At 52.9% G+C, this 12,754-nt stretch overlaps 1 protein-coding gene across 1 annotated transcript in view; it reads left to right on the forward strand.

The window, feature by feature from the left end:
- Positions 1-2,316: 2,316 nt before the first annotated feature.
- Positions 2,317-12,754, forward strand: part of STK10 (serine/threonine kinase 10) — a gene marked incomplete at its 5' end in the record, with an annotated part of 50,182 nt that continues 39,744 nt past the window's right edge. The window contains one exon of the mRNA XM_082489766.1: positions 2,317-2,472. Within this exon, the coding sequence (XP_082345892.1) occupies positions 2,317-2,472 (156 nt within the window). The remainder of the gene's footprint in view (positions 2,473-12,754) is intronic.

A 12,754-nucleotide genomic window follows, 5' to 3' on the forward strand; every position in this document is an offset into this window, starting at 1 on the left:
AGGTTCTTCAAGACTCTGCTGGACAGATTGCTGTCTGTCCTGCTCCGGGGCTGGCGACACTCCTGCTCCAAGCAGGAAGCTGGCCTAGATGATCTCCAGGGGTGCCATCCAAGCAATGGTCCTATGGTTGTGTACAATGCCCAGATCCCCTAGTACAATAAAGTAAAAATACTACTAATGAGAATGATAAATTTAAAATAAATCATAGCTAAAACACTGGAAGAAATGAGATTACAAGTATGACATTTTGAAAGTAGTTGCTCTGACTCTGCTCTATTCTGTTCTTACTCCAGTGTTGCCAAGTTCACACTTTGTATCAGATCCCAAACCCATGCAGTTAGGTGAAAAAAAGTGCTCAATTATTTTCAGCTTCTTTCTGTTTCAGGGGTATACTTGGGTTGCATTTTCAGCTTATTTTTTCTACAAGTCAGTGGGGAAAAGGGAAGACATAGGGGAACACAAAACTTTCTTCAAAAACAGCAGCTGAAATTCTCGTACAGCCACAAACTTCCAGGAACCGGAGATTTAAACAGTATTTCAAGCATCAGTATCAGGAAATTCCCAATGGAAATGTGAGGGCTGATCATACCGGGATAAACCCATATTTTTTCTTAACAGAAAAGACAATGAGAGCCGACAATCAGCCCCCACACTCTGGGTTATAGTATATCAGGGAACTAATGAGAAATCACCAAGCCCAGATGTTCTCAAGCTGAGATGCTGAGTTTTGCCCGCGTTACACATCAGGAGGGAGTACGCAAACGCACCCCCTCCCATATCTCCTCCTTTGACTCATAAATGGGCCATGTATGTGGGGCAAAATACACAAGCTGGCGTGAGCAACGTTGGTATCACGGAGGTTTGCACAGACAACCATTTACCCCTAAGCCCTCTGTTAAAAACAGAGATATTATGAAGCGTGTGGCTGCACCATCGGGTATTTCCCCTAGATGTCCCCATTTAATGCTTGATTTCAAGTTGGTTTTTCAGAGGATTTGGAGTTTTTCCAGGGAGAGGATGCAAACCTTCACACTTGACACCAGTTGGGTCACATCTTCTCTAAAATAAATTCATGATGGGTGCCTGCAGTACTAATACACTCGAATTCCTGCTACTGGGCGTTTTTAAAATATTTGTGTTTGACTGTTTTCACATGAGATGAACTGGGGGAAGAAGGAAACGTCCCTCTGTTGCCAAGGCAGTTTAGGATTATGTTTTTACACTCGGAGATGTGTCTCTTTGCTCGGCCCCCAGCAGCGCAGCCCCCAGGGCGAAGCACAGCTGGTGCAGATGCTGTTGGCTCACCACGCTCCTTACGCAGGGCTGAGCAGGCAGGAACACAACAGCAGCCGTGGAGGAGGTTCAGACCTTTCCTTCCAGGTCTTCAGTGATATTTGTATTTAGCATGGAATCATAGAAGGGTTTAGGTTGGAAGGGATCTTAAAGATCATCTGGTTCCAAACCCCTGCCATAGGCAGGGACACCTCCCACCAGCAAACTGGGCTCAAAGCCCCGTCCAACCCGGCCTTGAACACCTCCAGGGACGGGGCAGCCACAGCTTCTCTGGGACAGCCTGCGCCAGTGTCTCACCACCCTCACAGTAAAGAATTTCTTCCTAATATCTAATCTAAATCTGCTCTCTTTCAGTTTGAAGCCTTTATCCCTTGTCCTGTCACTACATGCCCTTGTAAAAAGTCCCTCTCCAGCTTTCTTGGAGGCCCCCTTTAAGTACTGGAAGGCCACTATAAGGTCTCCCCGGAGTCTTCTCCAGGCTGAACAACCCCAACTGTCTTCATCGGAGACGTGCTCCAGCCCTCTGACCATCTTCGTGGTCTCCTCTGGACTTGCTCCAACAGGTCCACATCCTTCTTACGCTGAGGACTTCAGCGCCGGACACAGCGCTGCAGGTGGGGTCTGATCGGAGCGGACCAGCATCACCCCCTGACGCTCCAGCCTCCTCCCGCTGGGCCGGGGGGGGTGCGGTGGCGGGTCCCTGCCCGGCTCGGGGGGCACGGCGTGCCGGCGGGGCCGAACCCGGCGGGGCCGGGACACCCCACCCCGGGCCGGGCCGGGCCGGGCCGGGCCGTGGCGGGGCGGGCGGGGGGCGGCGGCCACCGGCCAATGGCGCGGGGCGGCGGTAGCCAGACCAGCAGGTGGAGCGGCGCCGGCTCCGTGTGCGCTGCTGGAGGCGGCCCCGCTCCCCGCCTCGCCGCTCCCCCGGCGGCTCCGTCCTCCCCCGGGGCAGGGCGCGGGCGGCGGCTCCCCGCGGCTCCCCGGCAGCCCCGCCGTGCCGTGCCGTGCCGTGCCGTGCCGGCAATGGCTTTCGCTAATTTCCGCCGCATCCTGCGCCTCTCCACCTTCGAGAAGCGGCGGTCTAAGGAGTACGAGCACGTCCGCCGGGACCTGGACCCCGGCGAGGTGTGGGAGGTGGTGGGCGAGCTGGGCGACGGCGCCTTCGGCAAGGTCTACAAGGTGGGTCCGCGGCGGAGGGGACCGGGATGGGATTGGGGGGGGGTCCCGGGGAGGGGGGGTATGTAGCACCTGCGACCCCGCAGGGGTGGGGGGTGTCTCCCCCCCCCCCCAGTGTGGGGGCTGGCCTGCAGGCTCCCCGCTTGCCGAGCCCACCTGGAAACCGTCTGGAGGCGGGGGGGGGGGGTGGGGAGAACCCCCCCTGTGGGACCCGGGGCGGTTCGAGCATCCCGTTAACTGCGCGGACGGGGGGGGACAAAGTCGGCTGGGGGAGCGGGGGGTGCGGCGCTTGGCTTGGGGCAGGGGGAGGGAGGGAGGGAGGGAAGCTTGCCCCCAACCCATTTTCCCCTTAAATCGCCTGTTTTCAGAGCGATGCTTTTGTCAGGCGAGGAGGTGTCCCCTGCCAAGGCTGGCGGTGCAATGAATGGAGGGAGGTTTCTTGGAAGGCGGCGGTCTCGGGGCTGCCTCCAAGTTTTGCGAGCCTCCGGGGGCGACGCTATTTGTATTCCTGTGGTCCTCACCGGCTGGAAACTCGGGGGGGAGAAGAGGAGCCGAGCTCCTTGGGAGCGGGGACACGTCCAGGGCTATGAATGTTTAACCTTTGTGTTAAAGGATGGGGGCTTTAAGGGCCAAATGCTCACTGTACTTTGCACTTTAAAGTAACAGTGTTCTCGTTGTTACCGGCTCTGAAACGCTCCGGTCCCCTCTGCCGCAGCGGAGAGGGGCTCTCGGTCGGGGATCATCCAGGCTCTTCGGGAGACCTGCGGTACGAACCCCGTTTGGAAGCGGGGTTGCGAATTAGTGGCTGGGCAGCTGGCTTTTGGTGGTCTCGTTAGACCTTTTAAGAAGGCGTTGCCTTCTCAGAATGGAGAAATAAGTAGTAAGTAAGGAGGAGGCCAAGAAGGGAGCGGGCTGGTTGCAGGTCAGGACAGGACAGCGGTGTTTTACCACAGTGTCCTGCGATTTGCTGTACTTATTTGTTGTCACTGTCATGTTATTTGGTAGAAATACTCTAAAAAAATGGGCCCTTAGTATCCATTGGGTGGATGTCTTTGGTGAAGGATCCTATTTTCTAATAAAATGCGTTTCCTAAAAATCATATTAAAATGCCTAATATAGTTATCCTCCCACCAGTAGTAAACAGTACTTCTGTTACCAGTGTACTTGGTGTTGTGCATTGGAAACCCATTTGTATATAGCAACGTTCACTCTTCTCCTGGATAATTATTTGCTTGTATTTGGATTGGTTTCTCATGCAATGATAGGAACGAGGTAAACATTGTAGAATAACAGGCTTCTAAGACAAATGAAAACTTAGAAGAATAACAGATTTAAATCCTTTCTGTTTTAAACAGGTATAACATAGGCAAAGTAGATGACTTTCAGAATAAAGGTACTTCAGAAGTGGCTGGTTTGGTTTTTAAGTGCGTTGTTGTATCTGAACGCCTCTGCTATTAACTCCAGCCTCACACCAGTAAGAAAATTATGAGAGTAACTTTGTGTACTGTAGGCTAAGGATGTCAGCCTGTCAGGTAATAACATCTCCTCATCTCCATCTACTTCCATCTCCTTTGATCCCCATTTTGACCCAAATGAGAACGTGCATTATAGTAAATGACACAGTGAAGACCACGTGTTTATAACCGTCTATAACTAGTACATTCGGGCACCTGCCTGCTTTTGAGCTGTTTTAACACGGTTGATTGGGGGTGGGGATTAATGTTGTGACAGAAATCAAAGGGCTATTTTATTTTTCTTAGTGAACTTTTAATTCTCCATCTTCTTTGATCTCTTCTCCACCTGTTCTCCATCCTGGTTAGCGAATGGACTTGGTTGCTTTTTGAAGAGTTCTCGTGCAAGATCTTGTTTAATCCCAACTTACTTGGGTGCCAGGTGCTATAAAGCCTTATTTTAGATAATAGCCAGTAGCATTATTGCAGAGACGTAGTTTCCTGCCACGCTAAGATTTAACTTGCATATTGTCGTCTTTTGTCTTTCTAAACCTGGAGTGCTACCCTAGGTGGTGATGCATGTGGGATGGAGGTGGGAGAGAAGAGGCTCGCCCTCTTGTTCTGCTCAGCTGCCAAAAAAGCCCCAAAGTAACAAACCAACCTGCTTGTGCGCAACGAGGACGTAGGTAGCCAAGATGCAATGAACAATTTTAATCGTTCTCTTGAAGTCACTTTAAACTCAATTTGCTCTTCGCACAAAAGCGACAATTTAGAGCAAGTCAGAGTCTTTGTGTGCGGCCATGAGAGTTTCAGGATGTTTGAATGAAGTTCCTGCCCGTCTTCCGCCTTTTTCCACACACGGAAGTGCAGGGAGGTGATACAATCCGCCTGTGCCAGCATCCTGCCCTACCCACCAGATGTTGTACTCGCTCCCCGGAGCCTGTCATCCCTGAGCAGTGCAAAAGGACGGGCTTTGTACTCTGAATAGTCCGACCTGGGAGAAATTTAGATATGGATGGAAGAAAAAAAAATGTGCTTGTTTTAGTAGGTTTTGTTTTTATGACACCGGGTTTGAGCAGGGGGAAGGAGGGCTGGGCTGCGTGATGGTTGTACTGGGGAACCTTACTGCCCTGCCGAAAGCTGCTGGGGAGCTGCGTCTTGGTCTCCCCATGCACTCAGCTGAGCAAACCTGGACTGGTTTGACACAGTGTTTACAAAAGTAGGACAGGCTTGATTTAAATATATATTAATTAAAAATAATCAAATCTCTGTAGTGGAGCCCGAAATGTATATAGCAGACCTTAAGAAACCTGCAGCCAGTGGAAACTACTGGGATTTCTCTATTTTTATACAAGGACTTTTTTTTTTTTCAGCAAAAGAGGACCCGATTGTATGAGGAAACAGTGAAATGTGTTGCAGAGGGTAATGAAGCTGAAAGGGGGAAGGGGGTGGGGAGAAACTGTTTCTTTCTAGCTCTCATTCTATTAACGTCTTGGTTTTGGTAAGTCCAGCGGGTATGATATGGAAGCGATAGCCGCCCGCAGATAGAGAGAGGCACCGCATGTCAAATACACTTTGTTACCCGCCTTATCCAAAGCTCATTAAATCGATGATCTTAAATCAGTCGTTAGGCCAGCAGCTGGGAGCTGTGGTCAGCGTGTGCTGGCCTGGGAAGCCCGCGGCACCTCTGGGGTTGTGGGCTTATAAAAATACAAGTTCCTAACTCAGACCCTTTCCAAACAGCCGTAAAAAAAGTTGTTTTTCTTCAAAAACAGCTAAGATACGATTCATAAAATGTAAGGCTGTGGCTTGTTGAAAAGTTCGACTGGTTGAAAATCGACATCTGTTTGCGTGTGCCGGGGGGGGGGGGGGAGACGTGGCAGCGGCACCCCCGCGAGCCGCGCTGCCGCAGCGAAGCCGGGCTGATCTCGGGGCCGTGCGGATGCTCGGGGCGCAGCCAGCAGCGCGGGCTGAAAGCTTGGAGCCGCTGAATCACATCTCGGTCCTGCAAAACCCATTAGCTGGTGCAGCATTTACTGCTGCAGGTAGTCGCATTAACGTCGGCGGTAATGGATATGCAAGGGCTCTTCTGGGCATTGAGAATTCACGAGCTCGCAGGGGACGGACTGGAGATCACAAAAGCGCGGGCTCTGCTGGAAGAAGCCCTGGGACTCGCTGCCTTTCTCGTGGTGGGATTGTTTTGCCGCGCTCGTGGCTCTTGTGAAGCGCTATCTCCGCTTCCCAGCGCGCGCTGATGGGGACGCTGGCTCCCCGATAAGGCTTTCTGCTGGCGGGGTGGGGACGGGCTGTCCTCCCCCTGCGGGAACGGGGGCTGCCGTGCTCCCGCAGCCCCCGGCGCGGCGGAGAAGGGGGTTGTTCGCATGGACGCGCCTTCAAACGGCTCTCGGTGCCCGTTCCCAGAGAGATAACGCCGAGCCCCGTGCCACGGCAAGTCACAAGCGTGCCTTTTATGTTGTTGTTCAGCTTTTGAAGCCGTATCTTAAGAAGAAAGGAGAATTTGGGTTATCTGATCTGTTATGGTGGTATTAGTGCTGTACACACTACAGACTATAAATGCCCGGTTTTGAAATTTGGGTAATAAAAGACTAATTGTTAAGTGTTGTGCAGCTGCCTTATGAGCCTGGCTTTCACAGCGACGGGCCCATTCGAAGTCACGAGACCGTCCCTGTCACTTGCAGACCTCCCTCTGCTCCACCAGCCGGACCCACACCACTCTGGTTTTACATGAGTTGCCTCAAGAGACTCGGGCTCAGCTCTTGTCGGTTTGATTCATGAGGGATTTACCATGTAATTCCTGGAAAGGGTGTCACGGAGAGATGCTAATCTGCTGGGTTAGCTTTAAAAAAAAAAAAAAAAAAAAAATGCAGGGGAAGATTTAGTTGATTGTAACTATGGCCACAAAAAAATTAAAACAACAATGGTAAGATCAAATCATGGCCTTGTTCCTTAGAATAGCTGAAGGGTTTTCTTGAAAAGTTTCAGCTGGGGAGAAAAGAGGAATGGGAAGACACCACTCCCTTCCTTATAGAGCAGGGGCCCAACAATATTATGTCTGGTTGAACTTTACACTTGATGTTCACTTTAAACTCACTGAAACGTGTGATGCTCCATCCCTGCCGAAGTCCTGCGCCCTGCGGAGCCACGGCTGTGCCTGTGTGCCAGGGGAGAGGGATAGCTCTCCGTGGCCTAAATATTTCGATAATGACTTCAGTGTCATGGCCCGGAGCTTGGCAATGCTGCCGACAGTGGGAGCCGTGGGCAGCTGCGTGGAAGAGAAAGCTTAGATGAAGGCTTTGAGCCTTTCACCCTCAAGCACGTGGCAATCATTGTTCCTTGGAAAAATCCCTGCCCAATGCATCTTGTGATTTTTTTTTTTACTTTTTTTTTTTTAATTTTTGTCTTGAGTGTGCAGTTTCCTTGGGGGGAAAAAAGGTTCTTTTCCTTATCCTTGGGGTGCCGCTCCCTGTAAATCTGGGATTGTCCTCATGAGTGTCAGGTCAACACCCCTTCGCTGCCACACTGTGCCGTCGGGGGTCCCCGGGGGGCTCTGCCCGCCTGCGGCAGACGGCTGTGCCGCCAGCCCAGGGGCAAGCGCTGCGAAACACGGGCATGGTGAGCTGGTGCCTTGCTCAGCGGCTGGGCCTGAGCATCCCCCGGCTGCCGGAGCTGCTTTGCTCCCATTGAAGAGGGGAGAATGCAGGAGCGGTGTCTGTACGTGCCGCCCGCGGGATGCAGGGTGGGGAAGGGCAGCGTGCCCCTTGTGAAGAGCAGAGCCGTGGCAGTAGCGCTGCTGGAGTTGGATCGACTGACTTCTGTCTCCTGGCTATAGAAAAGCAAATCACTTCTACTCCCCGAACATCTGTTCAAAACAGAATGCTCTTCCCATCCAATGTATGGAAACCTTCCTGACATTTTCCCTTCTTGTGCAACTCCCGGACACCTACCTGTCCTTGTGTCCTTATTTAACCAACCAAAACGTTTGTGTGGTGTTTCAGTAGAGAGACAGCGAAGGAAGTTGTGCCCCAGCAAGGCCAGGTGATGCTGGTGGACCTCCGTGCTTGCACCCGTTGGCGTCGCTGGGTTGCTGCCTGCCCTGCGTTTCTCTCTCCACCGTCGCGGGCAAGCGCAGGCGTGCTGCTGGCTGTCCCCGGGGGAAGGCTCGTGCGAGGGCGTCGTGGTTTAGGCCAAAATCCACTACTGGGGACCTGAGGGACCCCAGATGGGACCGACAGATGCTCCCCTCTACCCCTCTTCAAAGAGAGAGGCAGAGGAGGAAAAAGAGAGCAAAGGTCTGATCAGTTGGGTTTTTATTCTTCTACCAGGGCCTTGCTTATCTGATGCTTTTCTAGCAGAGTGTGAAAGGGCTGACAGACAGACAGACAGACAGACAGACAGACTACCACTGCCTGTCTCAGCCCTGCTTCCTGGCTCTCGGGCACAGTAGCTGTTCAGCCCACTGCTCAGGCCTTAGCTCTCCGTGTACCGAATTTGTTGCAGAAAGTTGCTAGGAAACTCCAAAGTGGTTGTGTGGCTTTTCCCCCCGGCCCCCCCCCCCATTTTAATTTTTTTTTTTTCCAATGTTGTGGCATTGACTGAATGAAGAGCAGGGCAGGAGCGCTTCACTTGGAGCACTGCGCTTTCCAGGGGACCCGTGATTTGAAGGACGTTTCGTGCTTCCAACTTCTAGGCTGATGGAGGCTGGAGGTGTTGGATCCACATAGATCTTTCCTCTCTTCAAACCTTGCACGGGTATTTATTCACTTCTCGCTCGCACCAGGACCGTGAGGTCCTCTCAGTTTCTGTTGGTGGGTTGTAGTGGGGTCCACCAGCAAAGCAGCCTCTTGTTGTTCTCCCGGCCTCTGCCGCCGCGTTTGGGTGCGAAGTCTGAAGCATCGTGTGGAGCTTCTCTGTTCCTTGACTAACGTGCTGCTGCTCGGGCTTGTTATCTCTCACCCCCTTCTGCTGGGCCGTTGCTGAGCTTGTAAGGCAGGAAAAAGGGTTTGTGCCATGCTTTGGTCACGCTTTTTTTGGCACCTCTACATAGAAAACAAGCCCTTGGCCATAGCTTGAGCTCTCTGGTGATGTTACTTCCCCTTGCTTCTAGCTTGTAAAACCAGAGGAAGGCGTTTCTGCATATTTCTCTTTTTTTTTTTTTTTTTTTTGACCTGTTTCGTAAGCCACTTCCACTTCCCCGTAGCCCTTGCAGAAGTGTTGCCCCAGCTGCCAGAGCAGCAGCACTGGTCCAGCCCACTGCGGTCAGAGCCCTGCCCGACCCCACGGACCTCCCCATGGGCTGCTGGGGGTACCGGGGGCTGCTAGCCCGGGGGCTGCTGGCCCGGGGCTGTGCCATCCCCAAGGCTGCGCCCGTGCCTCTCGCCACCTGCTCTGCTGGGTGGTTCCAAGAGCTGAATTCAGCATTTCCCAAAAAAAAAAACAACCAACCCCAAGATAGGCTTCACTTATGGTGGCAAACTGCTGTGGCTGGGGCTTGTTGGGCATGGAACTTGTTTCGGCTCCCATCGGTTATTTGACAATAATGCGAGCACTGACTCGAGCCCGGCTATCCTGTCTCTGTTTATTGATGCAGGCAGCGCAGGCAAAGTTCATCGTAATTCAATTAATCATTACGTAATCCCTAAGAAATACCTAAGCGAGCAGTTGCTTGCATACAAAGGCACACAATAGGAATATGCCGCGTGAGCGGGGGGAATTGTCGGAACTATCAACCCCCAAATACAGCATCCGCTGAAATCACCGGGCTCTTTACTCTCAGTTCTCTAACTCGGCGATATCTGAAGCACGAGCTCTCCTGGCACAGAGGGAAGGCTCTGAAAGGATGGGAAGAGCAGTTCACACCAAAAACGTGGTGGCAAGTTATTGCAGACCAGCTTCAAAAAGATCATCCCTTGGCTTGGGACGATGCAGCGGGCAACCAGCCCCGATGGCGAGCAAGCCTAGGTGAAGCGATCGGGGCGCGCTCGGCGTTAGCGCTCTCTTCTTTTTACTAGTGAGTGAGAGTTCACGCAGGGCTTTCCTCTGCCTCACCTAGAAACTGGCCGTGCCTTCGGCGGCAGACCTGCCCAAGGAAGGACCGAACAATCCAGCCTTCCGGTAGCGCGTTCTTTAAAGGCTTAAAATAGTTCCTGTGTTTGTCACAATCTGGATTTCACAATAGCTCAGAGGGTGAGTCACATGCAGAGGCCAAACAGCCCCTTCTGTCACCTGAACGGGCGCCTCTCGCCCCTTAAATCCATAGGCTGAGCCGCAGTTTCACTATGCCTCTGCCTTCCAGCAGTAACCTTCTCACCCCCCACTCCCTGGTAGTCCCAGGGGGTTTGGCAGTCGCGTGTCCAGCACCCGTCGTGCTCCAGAGGGCTCCAGCAAGGTCCTCAGCTTTGTATCCTGAAGCTGCTGGCATGGCTTTCTGGAAGTGGTTTACTGGATAACTTTTATTGGATATGTTTTCTTTTGTGGCATGCACGTTCCCGTCCCGTTTCTGCGTAGCCCTGTCAGCCGTGGTCTGTGCGGTGCCTTGATTTGCACGATGGCTGGTAGTGGCCATAAAGGCTTCTCAGGTTTTAAATGCCACGACTGTAACGAACCTAACTGTAGTTCAATAGCACATCCTGGGCACTATGCTGGCAGCTATCTGCTGTTTTATTTTTGGTGCTAATTAGCACTCCGGGGACAAATTATCCATGGAATTAAAATGTCCGGGAGTGGAGGAGCTAAAAGATGGAACTGGATGTGTGCTTTTGACTGACCAGCCGTAGGTCATAGATTGGCATCAAACAGTTTCTGTTCTGGGGATCTCACCATCTGGGTGGTTCTTTTGCTTTTGTCCACAAATTTCCCTGGGGAAAAAATGGGAAACACCATGAATTCCTCAAAGGCTGTGCATTTGGGGGTGTTTTTACCTGAGAATGGAAGCTCTCTTCCCCATCTCTGCATTCCCCACGTGGACTTTTGCTGGGTCGGAGACCCTGTAATTAGGCTGGGGTTGGCAGAAGACTTTGGATTTGTAGTTCAAACTATGTATTTTGCAGGATTGCATTTCAGGTGATGTGGCTGTCAAACAAATTTACTGTTGGTGAGTCATCCTAGGGTGCCTTCTTGACAGTTCTTGGTTTTCTTCTTTCCTCCATATCACTCTTCCTTTCTTTGGGATTTCTTTTTGAGGCCGGAGCGGGCTGTGTTTTGCTTTGTGCTGATGTATTGAGGCAGATTCTGATCCGTTGCACAAAGGTAAGCAGAAATTAGCAAAGGGCTTTAAACCCTAAAGCATCATCTCATGCCTGGGGTGTCTGCAGCCAGGGCTGGCATCGTACGCGTTTGGCCTATTCAGGATCCAAACAAACCTTCCTGGAAGAATATCCCTGTCGTAATACATTGTGTGCAGGAAAATACCAGCAGAGAGGCTGAAGGAAATTGCCAGACGTGACTTGCAGAGACCGCCTGGTGTACTTGGCCAAAATCTGACGCTGCCTGTATGAATCTGGCTTGCTGTGAGCGGCTTTTGGAGCCGGCTGGCTGCTGCGAGGGGCTGCGGTGCAGCCGTCTGCCTGATGGCAGGCAGCTGCCATTCCCAGGGAGGCTGGCGGGAACGTGGCTGTAGCCTGGTGTCAGGGCTGGAGGACGAGCAGATGGAGAGAAGAGGGAAGGTGGAGAAACGGGCAGAAGCTCCCTGGATTTCCAAAGCGCTTGCGATGACAAACGTGACTTGCTGAGCTCAGTTCAGGAGCGCCCACACCAGCCGGTGCGCATCTCCCTCCCTCGTGTGTGGCAGAAACACTGCAGGCAGGGTTGGGGCTCCGAAGAGCCCTGGACAACTCTGTAGGGGATGAGCTGTCTCACCTCTGAGTGTTGGTCCTCTCTAAGGCAGCTGTGTGGGGCAACCGGTCTCCTCTCCACGCTACAGTGGGCCATACCAGCAGAGATTATTTTTCCAAAATCTCTTGCTTGATCTCATGGTCGCAGGTCCCCTTCCTGCTTCAGCTGCTTCTGCGTCCCATGGGGCTGTGGGGCATTTTGGTCCCTTCTGGGAAGCGCCGTGAGCGCACTTGGTTGTAGCGATGACATGATCACAGGGCCACGGAAAGTACAGGGTCCCTGCCCACGCCATCCCCACGCCATCCCTGCCCACGGGAGCCTGCCGTTTCAAAAGCTCATGTTCTTGCATCCTGAGTTCGCGATGTCCTGAGATGACTTCTCCTCGGAGACGGTGGTCTTGCTTCTGATGGTGTGACCAAGCAGTATGACCTCCATGTGCTGGTTGGCCTGGGGGGACGGGGGACAGTGCAGTGCTTCTCTCCCTTTGGGGTGGAAGCCCACCTTGTGCACCTCATGGGATCCCCCCCCTCCCTCCCTGAGCTGCGTCCTCTGCTAGAATGGAGATGGCTGGGTGAACACTCATTCAGGACAGTCCAAAGTGATGGAGAAAGGCAGCAGCTGATTCTGTTATGGACATCTTTAAAGACTGAACATCAGGCAGGGCGTATGTGGGCTCACATCTAGAAAGGAAGCGATGGCTGGGGGCTGCTGCTCTGTTCACCCGCTAGTCATAGGAACGACGAATGAGGTCAGGCTGCCACAGGGAACACGTGGGCTGCGGTCGCTCCCCCACCCATGGCTTGCAGCCTGGTTTGCAAAACCATGTCCTCCAGCTCGGCATCCAGCTCCCTTGGGTGCCTCGGCAAGCCTGGGAGGGGATGAGGGGTGGCAGCGTGGCTGCTGGGGTGGCTCCCCGGGGCTTGGGGGTGAGGGCAGGCTGGTTCAGACCTCTCGCTGGGAGATGATGCCACGGGGGACTGGGG

This window comes from Vanellus vanellus (assembly GCF_965231255.1).
Source record: "Vanellus vanellus genome assembly, chromosome: 13".
NCBI classification, from domain to species: domain Eukaryota; kingdom Metazoa; phylum Chordata; class Aves; order Charadriiformes; family Charadriidae; genus Vanellus; species Vanellus vanellus.